Below are 14998 nucleotides of genomic sequence, written 5' to 3'. Positions count from 1 at the left end.
TTTCAGCACAGAAGAGCTGAATCCTTCTCAAATTGTGCAAACACTGCTGCCCCTTCTACTGGAGAGCAGCACCGAGAGTGTGGCAGAAATCAGCACGACATCACTGGAGCGTATCCTTGGTCCATCCGAGTCAGATGGCTTCCTTGGCCGCATCTATGAACGTTTGGTCACCGGGTGTTATAACATCATTGCAAATCACTCAGACCCCAACAGGTAATTGATATCATGTAATCTAAAGTTCTGAATTCAGTTTGTTTAGTATGGGTTAGTTTCATCAATATTTTCTTGACTTGTCATGATTCCAGCGGTTTGGATGAGTCCGTCCTTGAGGAATGCCTTCAGTACCTTGAAAAACAGCTGGAGAGCGTTCAGGTTCGCAAGGCCATGGAAGAGTTCTTTTCCTTCAGGTATCGTCTCAACTGATGACACAGGATTATTTTAATGCAGATGGAGATGCAGAATACAACTTCCTCACTGTGTTCTCTTTGCAGTGGTGAGCTTGTCCAAATTATGATGGCAACAGCCAACAAAAACCTGTCAGCAAAATTCTGCAACAGGGTGCTGAAATTCTTCACAAAGCTTTTCCAGCTAAGTAAGTCTGCTGTTGTCAGCTTGTAGATTTGTAGTATATTTTTGCTTGGAAAGCACCAGGTTGAATAGTAAATCTTAAAGTACTTGGTCTGTGTACAAAGCTGTTAATCTGTATTATTGTCACACTGGAGTCAATTAACTTTCTTGGTAATGCTTTTCCCCCAGCGGAGAAGAGCCCAAACCCCAGTCTGCTCTGTCTTTGCGGCTCCTTGGCACAGCTTGCTTGTGTGGAACCCTCTCTTTTGCAATCCTGGCTGACGCGCATGACAGCCACCCTACCCAAGGACACAGAACAGCTGGAAATAGTGCAAGAAAATCGACAGCTTCTGCAGCTCCTCACCACCCATATAGTGCGGGACAACAGCCAGGTGGGGGAAGGCGTATGCACGGTCCTCCTCAGCACACTAATCCCCATGGCAACTGACATGCTGGCCAGCGGGGATGGAACAGGATTCCCTGAGCTAATGGTCATCATGGCCACTCTAGCTAGCGCAGGGCAAGGTGCAGGCCACCTGCAACTGCATAGGGCAGTTATTGACTGGCTCGCCAGATGGTAAGCTATCACTGATAATGACCGATGCTCGCATTATTTTTGTGAAATGGTGTACATGAATTAATGTGTTCCCAATTTGTTTCTGCTACAGCAAAAAGTATTTAACTCAAAAGAATGTTGTGGAAAAAGTGAGCACAAACATGTCCCAGGGAAAGGTATGTTTTTGTAGTTACCTGTTCATTATGTCAAGGGTCATTATGCCAAATGTAAGTAACGGCTTGATTTCAGCATGCCAGCATGTTGGAATGCTCCTGTCACATCATCTCCTATCTGGCGGATGTGATGAATGCCCTGAGGCAAAGCAATGGTCAAGGTGGCTCAACATTGCTCATGGATGGAGAAGAGAAGGCCATGGAGGTGGACTCAGATTGGGTGGAAGAACTCGCTGTAGAAGATGATGATTCCCAGGCAGAGGATTCTGTGAGAGCCCATTTGTTTGTACCTACCCCTCTAAAAGGGGTCTTATTTAGTCAACACAGACACTGAAAAAATAATGAGGTTAATCATTGGATTCACATTATAGTTTTACGATATAATAAGTAATGCAAGTGAGTTGAAAGAGCAGCAGAATACTGTCTTAACGGCATTGTTTTTACGTAATATGCGACTTGCGTTCATACAAAAAATGTTAAAGGGGAACTATTATGCTTTTTTTACTTTTCTAAACCATGCCAAAGTGTCAGATATGCGCAAAATGCGCAAACCTCATGTTTGCGCATTTGAAAGTGAGCTCTGAAAGAAGTTTGGGATGGCTCTGAATGCTCTGTTCACTGTGACGTCACAGTGAGCCTTGACTCTGAGCACAGAGCAACAACTTCCAGGTTTGTTCATGTTTAAGGGAAAGCTAACATGCCTAAAGAGGCAAGCATCAGGCAGAAGTGGTTGGAGTTTCACCAGTTGTGAGCATGGGCGAAGCTGGACTATCTGTCAAACTGTTGCTGAAGTCTGCTGCCTTTCCAACATTACTTGGTCATTTACATTACCACTCGTTTCAGTTCATACACAGTAAGTCAGGGGTCTCCAACCAGTAGCTCCTAACCACTTTTCAAGTAGGTCTCCAAAGGGTTCATTCATTCATTATCAACTCATTAATTATCAAGTCTGGAAGTCAAGTCTGAGCGTACCCGGAGGCATGCCATGGGTGGAATAAATTAAAACAGACTGTTTAGGAAATCCAGCTGGACAATCTAGAAAGTGCGAGTTATCGTGTGTCGCTGCTCTATAAGAGTCCACAGCTCAATACAAAGTGCTGAAAATGAGCATAATAGGTCCCCTTTAAGTTGATGCACATGTTTTTGCAAAATGTATAACACCATTTCATTCACTGACAGGATGAAGACTCTCTTTGCAACAAACTCTGCACCTTCACCATTACTCAAAAAGAGTTCATGAACCAGCACTGGTAAAGACATTTTATTAGATATTTATTATTTTATATACGTTTGTATAATTTTTTTGTTATTTAAAAGACAATGAGTAAAAAAAGAATGAGAAACAATTTGACTACCTTTTATGAAAGGAACAGTAACAGCCATGCATTATGAATTTCTTCTAGTTTGCCTAAAACATGGAAATAGCAGTGACATTGTCAGTACTAAACAGGTGCATTATGCATCATCTTGCCCATTTCATTCTATAGGTACCACTGTCACACATGTAAAATGGTGGATGGGGTAGGTGTGTGCACTGTGTGCGCCAAGGTCTGTCATAAAGACCATGAGATCTCCTATGCCAAATATGGCTCTTTCTTCTGTGACTGCGGTGCCAAAGAGGATGGCAGCTGCCAGGTGAGACCGAATACCTCAGGTCATCATGGGAAGAGAACAACAGCGGTAACTTTGGCTTGCAAGTCATTCCCCCATTAACTTCCATCCAGTCATTTCATTTGTTCAGGGCTATGTAGCTAGAACGCACATTCCCAGTAAATGAAAGCAATCATGTTACATTGCTTAGCTGATTTACTGAACAGGCCAGTTTTTGTAGTGAAGCCTAATTGATTGATTGTTTTGTTTGCATGCAATGAGCAAACCATCAACCACATGTTATGTTATTGTGGCCATATCACTTTAATGATACTGGTTTTGCTTACCTTGTAATCAATATTACTGATGTTGTACCTTAATGTGTCAGTATACTGTTCTTGCATGCAGAAACATCCTTCTAGCACAGTAATTATTGTGCTAATGCTTTCTGTCTTGTGACTTCTTTTACTAAGCTATACCTGTTTAAAATTACCTAATTGTAAACAGCCAATGCTCTGAAGTTAGAAACTGTTTGACTTCTCATATTTTATATCACATGCATGTCAGCGTCTGACTTTTTGGCTTTCTCCTGGTTTATATTGTGTTATGTTGTCAACAGGCCTTAGTGAAACGCAGCCCAAGCAGTGGCATGGGTTCCACTCTCAAGGAATCCTCTGCGTTCCAGAGCGAGCTGCGCATGCCCGAGAGTGCTGGCCGTCACCAGAATGCATCACCCTCTGATAAAGGCAAGGTGACCATCTGTGATGGCAAACCTGGCGACGAGGACAGACCCAAGAAAAGCACTGTGTGCAAGAGTATTGAAGGCTGCCAGGAGGAGCTGCTCTCCCAAGTGGTGAGGGAAATATTGAGCTTACTCGTTCACACAGTTCTTGCACATTTTTTTCTCACCGTGTCACTGTTTTTCTGAACTTCTTATTAACTTAACAGAATGCATCGTCTACTGCAGCCGTCATACTGGAGATGCTCATGTATCTAATGGAAGCCATTCAGACCAACTTCCAACAGGCATCAGCAGTAGGAAGCAGCAGCCGGGCACAGCAAGCCCTCAATGAACTTCACACTCAAGACAAAAGTGTGGAGATGACAGATCAGTTAATGGTAGGGTCATCTTTATTGGTTGCATATCGTAACTGGGCCGTACGCTTAGCTTTTTCACAAAAAATTTGGGAGCAATTTCAAATTTCTTAGATTACATTTTTTTTTATTATTGAAGGAGACCTATTATGCTTTTTCCACTTTTCTGACCTATAAATGTAGTATTCTTTTTTAAACAATGCCAAAGTTTCAGATAATGAGGTTTGTGCATTTGGAAGTGAGTCCTCAAAGACGTTTGGTAATTTCTAGGGGCATATGCGAGTGAATTAGTCCCTGATTACAATTTAAAATGGAGGGTCTCTCTTGACTTCACTGTTACACTATTTTGTCAGGTACCCACTCTTGGCTCTCAGGAAGGGGCTTTTGAGAACGTGAGGATGAACTACAGTGGAGATCAAGGACAAACAATCCGCCAGCTCATTAGTGCTCATGTGCTCAGGCGTGTTGCCATGTGTGTCTTGTCATCTCCTCATGGCCGCCGCCAACACCTTGCAGTCAGCCATGAAAAAGGAAAGGTGAGCATCATGAACTATGACACTGACATTTTGCTACCCTACAACTTTTTGGGGTAAATATTTGTCATACGACTTTGTCAATCAACAAATTTTCTTCTTGCAAGAACAATCCACTACCTAGTTTGTCTCCCTTCCAGATAACGGTTCTGCAGCTGTCCACCCTCCTAAAGCAAGCTGATTCGAGCAAGAGGAAGCTGACTTTAACGCGTCTGGCTTCTGCTCCTGTCCCCTTCACTGTCCTCAGTCTCACGGGCAACCCTTGCAATGAAGATTACCTGGCTGTGTGCGGCCTCAAGGTACATTCTTCTTCTTACACATGATTGGTATTTTCTTTATATTTCAGTTAAAGGCTAAAGAACCAAACTTAACCTGATTTTTGTATTTATATGTTTTTGGGTTTCCCTTTTTTGCAGGATTGCCATGTGCTTACGTTCAGCAGCACAGGCTCCGTTTCAGACCATCTGGTGCTGCACCCCCAACTTGCTACAGGCAACTTCATCATCAAGGCCATTTGGTTGCCAGGCTCACAAACAGAGCTGGCAATCATCACTGCTGACTTTGTTAAGGTATGTGTTAGAACAAGTGCATTTACTGAACTGTTTTCTTCACTGTCATCTGTCTCTCTTCTTGAACAGATTTACGACTTATCCGTGGATGCACTGAGTCCCATGTACTATTTCCTCCTGCCAAGTTCTAAGATCCGGGATGCTACATTCCTTTTCAATGAGGAAGGAAAGAACATCATTGTTATCATGTCTTCAGCTGGTTACATGTACACCCAAGTCATGGATGAATCCAGCAGTGCTCAACATGGTCCTTTCTACGTCACGAACGTGTTAGAAATAAACCATGAAGACTTGAAGGATAGCAATGGTCAGGTTGCTGGAGGTGGGGTCTCTGTCTATTACTCCCATGTGCTCCAGATGCTTTTCTTCAGCTACAGCCAAGGAAAGTCTTTTGCTGCCACAGTGAGTCGAAGTACCACTGATGTACAGCGACTATTCCCCATCAATATCAAGAGGTAAGGCTTTTTCTCCACATATCCCAATTATGTTTTTTTTTTAATAGCTGGGAGAATGGCATTGACATCCTTTTCCTGCCTCTTTCAGCTCCAATGGCAGCAGCAGTAAAATGTCACCAGCACTTTGCCAGTGGTCTGAGGTCATGAACCACCCAGGGCTGGTATGCTGTGTGCAGCAGACAACGGGCATACCACTGGTTATTATGGTTAAGCCTGACACCTTTCTCATTCAGGAAATTAAAACTTTACCAGCCAAAGCTAAGGTAAAGTTGTTAAGTCAGCCAATAGAAAAATATAAAATAAAGCAGCAACATTACTATATCATGTGCTATTTTGCATATTGTTATGAATCATCTCTCTGTCTGTATTGCCATGTAATTGCTCCATACGTTATTTCCTAATGCATGATGGTTTCCTCTCCATGCAGATTCAAGACATGGTAGCAATTCGACATACTGCCAGTAATGAGCAACAGCGCACGACCATGATCCTTCTGTGTGAGGACGGAAGCCTGCGAATATACATGGCCAATGTAGACAACACCTCCCACTGGCTCCAACCCTCACTGCAGCCTAGCTGTGGCATCAATATCATGAAGCCTGTCCGCAAGCGCAAAGCTGCTGCTACTGGTGGGTTTGATGCACGCTCATAATATAGGAGAAAACCACCATTATAAAAGGGCTGATACATTCTGGTTACCGACAACCATGCCTTGATGGTTGAACTGAACTAAACTAAATTTAATTTAAATGTCACATATCTGTCTTTAGCAACCCGAACATCCAGTCAGGTGACATTCCCAGTAGACTTTTTCGAACACAACCAGCAGCTGACGGAGGTGGAGTTTGGTGGCAATGATTTGCTGCAGGTCTACAACGGACAGCAGATCAAACACAGACTCAACTCCACTGGGATGTATGTGGCGAACACCAAGGTAGGCTCTCTTATTGTTTATCATACCATATCCACATTAGTTTTCTTCTTTATTTACAATGTGCACACAAACAGAGGAAATACACAACATTAAATCTCTTTACAATTGTGTGCTTTGCGTCTAGCCTGGGGGATTCACCGTGGAAGCGGTCAACAACAACAGCTCAATGGTGATGACAGGCATGCGGGTGCAAGTGGGCACTCAAGCCATTGAAAGGGCTCCGTCCTATGTGGAGGTCTTTGGCCGTACAATGCAGATAAATCTGACGAGGGCGCGCTGGTTTGACTTCCCCTTCACCAGAGAGGAGGCGCTCCAGGCTGACAAGAAGCTGTCAATATTCAGTAAGTGCAAGTTTCTACATGGTGTATTTTGTGGAAATGTAGCCATTGTTGAAACAGTGGTCCTCATTTTTTAACCTTGTTGAACAAAGGATACAATATGAGTGTTTTATTTTGAACTAAACCTTTCCTGTATTTCCAACTTCCTTTTTTCCATGCAAGTTGGAGCATCCGTTGACCCAGCTGGAGTCACCATGCTAGATTCGATCAAGGTCTATGGAAAAACAAAAGAGCAGTTTGGTTGGCCTGAGGATCCACCAGAGGACTTCTCCTCAGCCTCGGTTAACAACGTCTGCAGTCCCAACCTCAACCAGGGCAACGGCTCTTCTGATGCCGACATTGCTACCCCAACCACCACCAGTGGCACGGTGTTGGAGAGGTACGACTTTCCACTTTTTTTTTTCTGCAAGTCATGGTATTGATGTGACTATTGCCATATAAAGCCTCTAAATACACTTAATATAATCATACACATAACATGAATAAGCAGTTGCAGTACCCATCATGAAATGTTGTAAATAATAAAGGGGACCTCAACGAAAATGAGCATTATGGGTTCCCTTTCAGTCATGCCACGGCTTTGATCTAATAGTATTTCACTGCTATTCCTCTCTGCTAATATTTGTATATACAATATATACTCAATGCGTACATTATTCATTTATTTTTCCTAACCTTTTTTAGCTGCAGTTGTTTTAAATTAATGGTGGTCAGGTTGTATTTGGAGTCATTGGTGCATGGCTACAGCAAATTCATCTTTCTTGCATGTGTCTCATTTGTGTTTTAGCAGAGTCATTTAATTTAACTTGTTTCTTTCTGTGATCCTCACACTTTTTTGTTCTTTTGTCTTTTGCTCCCAAATATTCAATAAAAAGTTGTGAAACTGAGTCCTTATCGACCCTGGACCGGTTAGTAACTGCCCTTTCTCTGCTCTTTTTGTATGGTTTTGTGCATGTAAGCCTGTTTGTGTGTCCATGCCTGAGACATGCACCATCTTTTTGTTTTTCCTGACAACATTCTTGTATTCATTTTTGCAGTTAAGTTTGACTTGTGCACTTGCTCCTTGGTTACTTTAGGTCACATCAAAGATAGTCCTGGCTTTGACGCTCACTCTCTATATTGCAGGTTGGTGGTCAGTGCTCTTGAAGCTCTGGAAAGTTGCTTTGCTGTTGGTTCCTCCAATGAAAAGGTGATGCTCAATAAAAACATTACTGTACATTTGCTATGAATATTATGAATAAATATTAATCTATAATGTAATATAGGAGAAGAACAAGGCTGCTGCACTGGAACTGGCCACCCTGCTCCTGTCCATGCCAACTCCAGCAGGGGTGCAGCAGCAGACTAAGGGGCTTCTTGCCAGCCTGCACACCAGTCGCACCGCCTACCACAACCACAAGGTAAACCAAAAACATACTGTATATGATAGAATTATGCCTGTAAGTAAAGAAGAAAGAAGTTTAGAGAAACTTTTTTTGTCCCCTCTCCAGGACCAGTCCCTGCTGAGCAATGCAGTGCAATGTCTGTACAGCTGCAGTCGTGAGGGTAAAGAACTCGACCCTGATGTCTTCCAGAGGCTTGTGATCACCGCTCGCTCTATTGCAATCATGAGGCCCAACAACTTGGTGCACTTTACAGAATCAAAGTTACTTCACCATGATTCCGGTAAGAGGTTTATATATAGATAACGCTCTAAATTGTTTTTTTTAATGCATCATGGATTTTTTTTTTTTTTTTTGGTCTGATAAATGCAGACTTGACAGATGATGGCCACAAACAGGTGGAAGGTGAAAGCCACAATTTTATCACACAACTGATGAATAACTTTTGGAAGCTACATTCCCTGAAACCCAAGAATGCCTTTCTCGCTCCCGCTTGCCTGCCTGGTATGTGCAAGCACTCGTGTTTTATTGTGGTATTTAAAAACAACATCCCCAATGCAGATGTTGGTCTTTTTCTCAGGATTAACTCATGTGGAGGCAACTGTAAATGCCCTGGTGGACATTATACATGCATACTGCACCTGTGAGCTCGATTACATCAACGTGGCCTCCAAAATCTACATGCAAATGTTACTCTGCCCTGTAAGTAAATGTGTGTGTGTGTGTGTGTGTATATTGTTCTATGCAGTCAATATTAGTTATTAGTATTTCTGATTGAATTATAGCAAAATGGATTATTTGTTTTATGATATTCATCCAGTTAAGTAATAATACAAATGGATATTTTTTTTTCAGGACACAGCAGTGAGCTTCGCTTGTAAGCAGGCATTGATCAGAGTTCTTCGGCCGAGAAACAAGCGCCGCCATGTAACCCTTCCGTCTCCCCCACGATCTAACACTCCAATCGGTACGTTTTCACAGGCCTCACACAATGACTGCACACACAGGAATAAAAAGTTTCAGTTCCTTTAGACTTAGTGGCTTTATTTGTTTATCAGGAGACAAGGATGATGACGATGATGATGACGCAGAAGACAAAATGCAGTCATCAGTGCTCAATGGCATCGAGGAGGTTAGACCGGATAGTCAGGAGCAGAATGAAGTGGACCATGGTGACTTTGAAATGGTGGTGAGCATAAATGGGCTAAAAAGTGACCGTCTTCATATAGCTCACAAATGAGTTATATCCATGGTTATTTGTGCTGTAGTCTGAGTCCATGGTCCTGGAGACACCAGAGAATGTGAACAACGGAAATCCATCTCCCCTGGAAGCATTGCTGGCTGGAGCAGAGGGTTTCCCCCCCATGCTGGACATCCCACCTGATGCAGATGATGAAACTATGGTTGAACTAGCCATCGCTCTCAGCCTACAGCAGGATCAGCAAGGTCAGTTTAAAAAAAATAATAACATGAGAATCAATTTCCCATAGGTCTGCTTTTTAATTGTGGCGGTGTGTTCCGGAGCCGGTAACAGAACATGTGTAAACATAAGTATTGAGTAATGGTTAAACCATCATGTGCGTATGTTGTTCATGAGTATTTTATGTGCAATATTGTCAGGGAGTAGCAGCAGTGCCCTTGGCCTTCAAAGCCTTGGCCTATCGGGTCAAGCCCCAAGCTCCTCGTCACTGGATGCTGGAACTCTATCAGACACCACTGCATCAGGTAATTAGGCCACAAAGAAAATGTTGATTAATGGGCGCCTTTCACTTTTGACTAAGTCCCCTTTAAACATGTATTTCACTGCAATGGTGTAACTTAATGTGCCCTGGACGTGTGGCTGCATTGTATTTATTATTACAGCTATTGTTATGATTTCAGCCCCGGCATCTGATGATGAGGGCAGCACAGCTGCTACTGATGGCTCGACACTGCGGACCTCCCCAGCCGAGCACGGTGGCAGTGTGGGCTCAGAGAGTGGAGGTTCTGCTATTGACTCTGTTGCAGGGGAGCACAGTGGTGAGTGGTTGCAGGACAAACTACAGACACCCGATCACAAGATTAAATACTGCTTTTTCACCTATAAACTGTGCCGACTCTTCTTGTCACAGTGTCAGGACGCAGCAGTGCATATGGGGACACAACAGTAGAAGGTCATCCTGCAGGTCCAGGCAGTGTGAGCTCTAGCACTGGAGCCATCAGCACCACCACAGCCCACCAGGAAGGTGAAGGCTCAGAAGGAGAAGGAGAGACGGAGGGAGACATCCACACAAGCAACAGGTCAAACCTGAAGGCTCTGGTTTAAGCTGGTGAACTTGTTGGCAAAGCAAAAATGAAATTTTTACTCCAATTTTGTATTTGTGATTAGACTTCACATGGTTCGTCTGATGCTACTAGAGCGCCTGCTACAGAACCTTTCCCAGCTCCACAGTGTCAGTGGAGTTCAAGCCATCCCTTACATGCAAGTGATCCTCATGCTGACTTCTGATCTTGACGGGGAGGATGAAAAGGATAAAGGTGCCTTGGATGACCTGCTTGCACAGCTTATTGCTGAGCTTGGCATGCACAAGAAGGTAACCACTTGGGCTGGGATTCTCAGGGTACCTCATGATATGATTTCATGATACATAGATCACGATAACTATAATATCTCAATACAGTGATGAGGTGAAACAAAAAAGTCATAGTTTATATTTTGCATCATAATTAATTTTTATTAGGTACAAAACAATGGCGCTGTTTTTGTGCAATATAACTGTAAACTTTTTTGTTGTTGTTGTTGTCCGGACTAATTAACCAATGCACCCTTGGGATGGTGCTGGGAGTTGGCCCAACCGGTCTACATGTGCTTTGTGGACTTGGAAAAGGCATTCGACCGTGTCCCTTGCGGCATCCTGTGGGGGGTGTTCTGGGTGTACAGGATTGGTGGCGCGTGATACATTGATGGTTCAACCGGAGCAGGGGCTTGGTTAGTTTTTGCCAGCAGTAGGTTGAGCCTGTTGGCCTCCGCCAAGGCCGCCCTTGGTCGCCAATTCTGTAACAGCATTCATATGCTGTAATTAAAAATAAAGTGTATCTGAAACAGCGAATCTGATAAAGGTGAAACACGAGCGAACACTATTTCATCACACTCCTAGTAGCCATAGTCTCTACATGGGGACTCATTTGATACGTATGTTCTTGTACTGTTTGCAGGATGTTGCAAGAAGGAACGATCGCTGCCCAATAAATGAGGTACACCTGGTCATCATGAGACTGCTCAGCGTCTTCATGTCTCGGACAAAATCTGGCTCCAAATCTTCTTCTGAGGTACAAAATTGTACCTCGGTGGACATATGACTTTTATGTTAATGTAGTACTTATTCATCATCGTTCTTGTAGCTCATACTTTGTGTGTACTCATTGTGCCTCTTTCTCTCTCTCTCAGTCATCCTCGCTGATTTCCAATGCAACTGCAACAGCCTTGCTTAGCTTGGGGGCCATTGAATACTGTCTCCATGTGCTTAAGTCCCTGTTGGAATTCTGGAAGAGTCAGCAGGGCGAAGAAGAACCTGTGACTACCAGCCAGCTCCTTCGCCCACACACAGCCTCCTCTCCCCCAGACATGAGCCCATTTTTCCTGCGACAGTATGTCAAGGTATGCTATACGTATATCCTGGGTTCCCAAAGTGGGTTACGCCAATTGTAACAGGACAGTGGCTCCCATAGTTTTCAGTCACTTAACCCTTTAGACATGTACGCCCTACCTAATAGAAAATGTAGATGTGAACTAACTGCATTGCTCCTACCATTAGGGACATGCTGCTGATGTGTTTGAAGCCTACTCGCAGCTACTTACTGAAATGGTGCTACGGCTACCATATCAGATCAAAAAGATTGCTGACACCAATCCACGCATTCCACCTCCAGTATTTGACCATTCCTGGTTCTACTATCTCTCTGAAGTAAGCCTTTGCAATGCTAGTATTGTTATGTTGAGTATTTTGGAAGAATACCCCACCTATTCTCTTTCTCTTTCAGTATCTGATGATCCAACAGACACCGTTTGTCAGGAGGCAGGTCAGAAAACTGTTGTTGTTTATCTGCGGCTCCAAGGAAAAGTATCGCCAGTTGCGGGATCTCCACACCCTGGACTCCCATGTGCGCAGCATCAAAAAACTTTTGGAGGAGCAAGGCATCTTTCTCCGAGCTGGCATTGTTACAGCTTCTTCTGGCTCAGCTCTGCAGTATGACACACTCATCAACCTGGTAAGTTTGATTTTGTATAAGATTGAAAAAAAAAAAAAAAGTTGTTCATCTTCACTTTTTTTTCTGTCAATGCAGATGGAACACCTGAAAGCTTGCGCTGAAATTGCCACGCAGAGGACAGTCAACTGGCAAAAGTTTTGTATGAAAGATGACTGTAAGTCTGAACACTTTTTGAGAAGCACTGCACCAAAGCAAAACACACACATACACACTCGCATACTCCGCTGAACGAAGCTAACCCAGCTAGCTTTCACTGGCTATTGCTGTTTGCGAGCTCACGCTAGGTGACAAGCGTTTCAAAGTTTCAGCAGGGAGCTGGTTTGTGGTTTGTAATATTTCCCCTGAATCTTTTAAAAGTATGTGATTTGCTCTTGTCCGCCATCTTGGAGACACTGCCACACTCTTAACAAGTTACGTTACTTAACTTAACAACACACTCATAACTTGAGTCAGTATCCTCGCTCATATTTATTTTTTCTTTTCCAGCTGTCTTATACTTCCTGCTCCAGGTTAGCTTCCTTGTTGATGAGGGCGTTTCTCCAGTCCTTTTGCAATTGCTGTCATGCGCCCTGTGTGGCAGCAAGGTGCTGGCCAACTCTTCATCCTCAGTCTCTGGAGGTTCATCAGGCAGCGGCCAGGGAGGATCTTCTCAGTCCTCTCAGAGCAAGTCCTCCAGTAAAAAGAGCAAAAAAGAGGACAAGGAGAAAGACAGAGAGGGTGAGGCTATGCGCCTAAACTTGAGTTGTGCAGAGATATAAATACAGGTGAATGACCGCACATGATTCCAGACATGTTATTTTCCCTCTGTACTGATAACAGGTGAAGGAGTTGGCAGCCAGGAGGATCAGTTGTGCATGGCTCTGGTCAGTCAGCTGAATAAGTTTGCTGACAAGGAGACACTTATCCAGTTTTTGCGCTGCTTCTTGCTGGAGTCCAACTCATCAGCTGTGCGCTGGCAAGCCCACTGCTTGGCATTACATATCTACAGGTACTGTGAGAAGCACAGACAGCTTAGCTACTCTCAATAAATCATTATACATCTGCTTTTAACATAGCATAGAATATAGATGCTACATAGGCATTATTATGAGAAACCAAATTTCTCCTGAAATATTGAACTGAACTAATAACTTGCCAATATATGAATTTCTCTTCAGGAACTCAAGTAAATGTCAACAGGAACTGTTGCTTGAACTGACTTGGGCCATCTGGCCAGAGCTCCCAGCTTATGGCCGCAAAGCTGCACAGTTTGTTGATCTTCTTGGTTACTTCTCACTCAAAACACCGCAGACAGAGAAAAAGGTTTGTTTATCATCCTGTCATGTACCATAGTACATTTAATGGCAGTAGCTATCTCAACCCTCAAAATGGTGGAACATCGTAGTTTTGTTGATTCAAGCTGGTCACAGGTTTTTTTTCCCTCCAGCTAAAGGAGTATTCCCAGAAGGCTGTGGAAATCCTGCGAACACAAAACCATATCCTGACAAATCACCCAAACTCCAACATCTACAAGTATGTTTTAATCTGCTGATAAGGTTGCACAAAAATTTGAATGTTTATGTGAACCGAAGTAGCTATTTTTCTACAGTCTAATTGTAAATGACGACTATTTAAAAAAAAGAACAAAAAAAAAACATTGAGCTGCATCACGTAGCATTTTTACTCAAGGATTCGTGGCACTGTCGTTGGTATGACAGCCAGTCTTTCTCCTCGCGTTCCCTGTCCTCCAGCACGCCTCGCCCCTCGGACAATGGAGTCAGTTTGCGGGATAAACAATCACAATAATTGCCTTTCCTTTTGGCTTGTCTTTATTACATGTATGAGTGTACAGCAAGCATGCCATGTTTTGTCCCTTGATGCATTCTATTTAATCTTTCTACTGTATTTATTTCTCTTTAAAGAAGTTAACTGTCTTTCCTAGACCTTCCACAAAGAACTGCAGTAAGACCATTGCAAGTTATTTTAAGGCAGAGCACACAATGAGGAGTATAATAATCTTTCAAAAGGACAATCTCACAACCTAATTTCTATGCAAGAACCGTGCAGCCTTATCAGCCATGTTTTATACTGAGACTGTGATGTAGAGTTGTAGAGTCCAATACTAATTTTTGCCTCCCCTCCTACAGCACTCTGTCAGGTCTTGTCGAGTTTGATGGGTTTTATCTGGAAAGTGACCCCTGCTTGGTGTGCAATAATCCTGAAGTTCCCTTCTCGGTATGTGTATTGCATGGAACAAATCATTAATCACAAACATCCTCACCATAATGTTCTGTTTTCGCTCCAGAATATCAAGCTGTCATCTATCAAAGTGGACACCCGCTATACCACCACACAGCAGGTTGTCAAGCTCATTGGCAGCCATACCATTAGCAAAGTCACCGTGAAGATTGGTGACCTCAAACGTACCAAAATGGTCCGCACCATCAATCTCTACTACAACAACAGGACTGTTCAAGCCATTGTTGAGCTGAAGAACAAGTACATGCCAAATATCTATTGATTCATTCCCTAATGTTTTATGACTTGGTCCGAATGTAACTCTTCATTGTACTTACCTG

General features: G+C 43.2%; 1 protein-coding gene across 12 annotated transcripts in view; it reads left to right on the top strand.

Annotated features, from left to right (window-relative positions):
- The window catches only part of ubr4 (ubiquitin protein ligase E3 component n-recognin 4), a 38310-nt gene that overhangs the window by 12205 nt on the left and 11107 nt on the right, over window positions 1–14998 (top strand). For 5 of the 12 annotated variants that reach the window (XM_058084302.2, XM_058084297.2, XM_058084300.2 and 2 more), the window contains 43 exons: window positions 7–213; window positions 306–407; window positions 492–592; window positions 757–1144; window positions 1236–1299; window positions 1373–1564; window positions 2476–2546; window positions 2784–2976; window positions 3506–3739; window positions 3835–4005; window positions 4335–4517; window positions 4655–4813; window positions 4931–5083; window positions 5153–5538; window positions 5627–5801; window positions 5966–6167; window positions 6309–6472; window positions 6597–6813; window positions 6973–7189; window positions 7686–7718; window positions 7936–7999; window positions 8076–8210; window positions 8301–8475; window positions 8565–8696; window positions 8773–8894; window positions 9048–9159; window positions 9251–9381; window positions 9461–9638; window positions 9813–9917; window positions 10074–10211; window positions 10304–10472; window positions 10561–10765; window positions 11388–11501; window positions 11620–11829; window positions 11987–12136; window positions 12213–12440; window positions 12516–12594; window positions 12927–13157; window positions 13260–13428; window positions 13598–13742; window positions 13867–13952; window positions 14567–14654; window positions 14725–14918. In XM_058084302.2, the coding sequence (XP_057940285.2) occupies window positions 7–213; window positions 306–407; window positions 492–592; window positions 757–1144; window positions 1236–1299; window positions 1373–1564; window positions 2476–2546; window positions 2784–2976; window positions 3506–3739; window positions 3835–4005; window positions 4335–4517; window positions 4655–4813; window positions 4931–5083; window positions 5153–5538; window positions 5627–5801; window positions 5966–6167; window positions 6309–6472; window positions 6597–6813; window positions 6973–7189; window positions 7686–7718; window positions 7936–7999; window positions 8076–8210; window positions 8301–8475; window positions 8565–8696; window positions 8773–8894; window positions 9048–9159; window positions 9251–9381; window positions 9461–9638; window positions 9813–9917; window positions 10074–10211; window positions 10304–10472; window positions 10561–10765; window positions 11388–11501; window positions 11620–11829; window positions 11987–12136; window positions 12213–12440; window positions 12516–12594; window positions 12927–13157; window positions 13260–13428; window positions 13598–13742; window positions 13867–13952; window positions 14567–14654; window positions 14725–14918 (6972 nt within the window). The remainder of the gene's footprint in view (window positions 1–6; window positions 214–305; window positions 408–491; window positions 593–756; window positions 1145–1235; window positions 1300–1372; window positions 1565–2475; window positions 2547–2783; window positions 2977–3505; window positions 3740–3834; window positions 4006–4334; window positions 4518–4654; window positions 4814–4930; window positions 5084–5152; window positions 5539–5626; window positions 5802–5965; window positions 6168–6308; window positions 6473–6596; window positions 6814–6972; window positions 7190–7685; window positions 7719–7935; window positions 8000–8075; window positions 8211–8300; window positions 8476–8564; window positions 8697–8772; window positions 8895–9047; window positions 9160–9250; window positions 9382–9460; window positions 9639–9812; window positions 9918–10073; window positions 10212–10303; window positions 10473–10560; window positions 10766–11387; window positions 11502–11619; window positions 11830–11986; window positions 12137–12212; window positions 12441–12515; window positions 12595–12926; window positions 13158–13259; window positions 13429–13597; window positions 13743–13866; window positions 13953–14566; window positions 14655–14724; window positions 14919–14998) is intronic. The other 7 variants (XM_058084303.2, XM_058084301.2, XM_058084298.2 and 4 more) reach the window with 6 other exon arrangements.

The sequence above is a fragment of the Doryrhamphus excisus genome, linkage group LG17, assembly GCF_037039965.1.
Source record: "Doryrhamphus excisus strain RoL-2023G ecotype Guam linkage group LG17, RoL_Dexc_Guam_v1.1, whole genome shotgun sequence".
Classification (NCBI taxonomy): Eukaryota; Metazoa; Chordata; class Actinopteri; order Syngnathiformes; family Syngnathidae; genus Doryrhamphus; species Doryrhamphus excisus.
The sequence above is the reverse complement of the archived record's forward strand: the minus strand, read 5'-3'. Positions and strand labels throughout refer to the sequence as shown.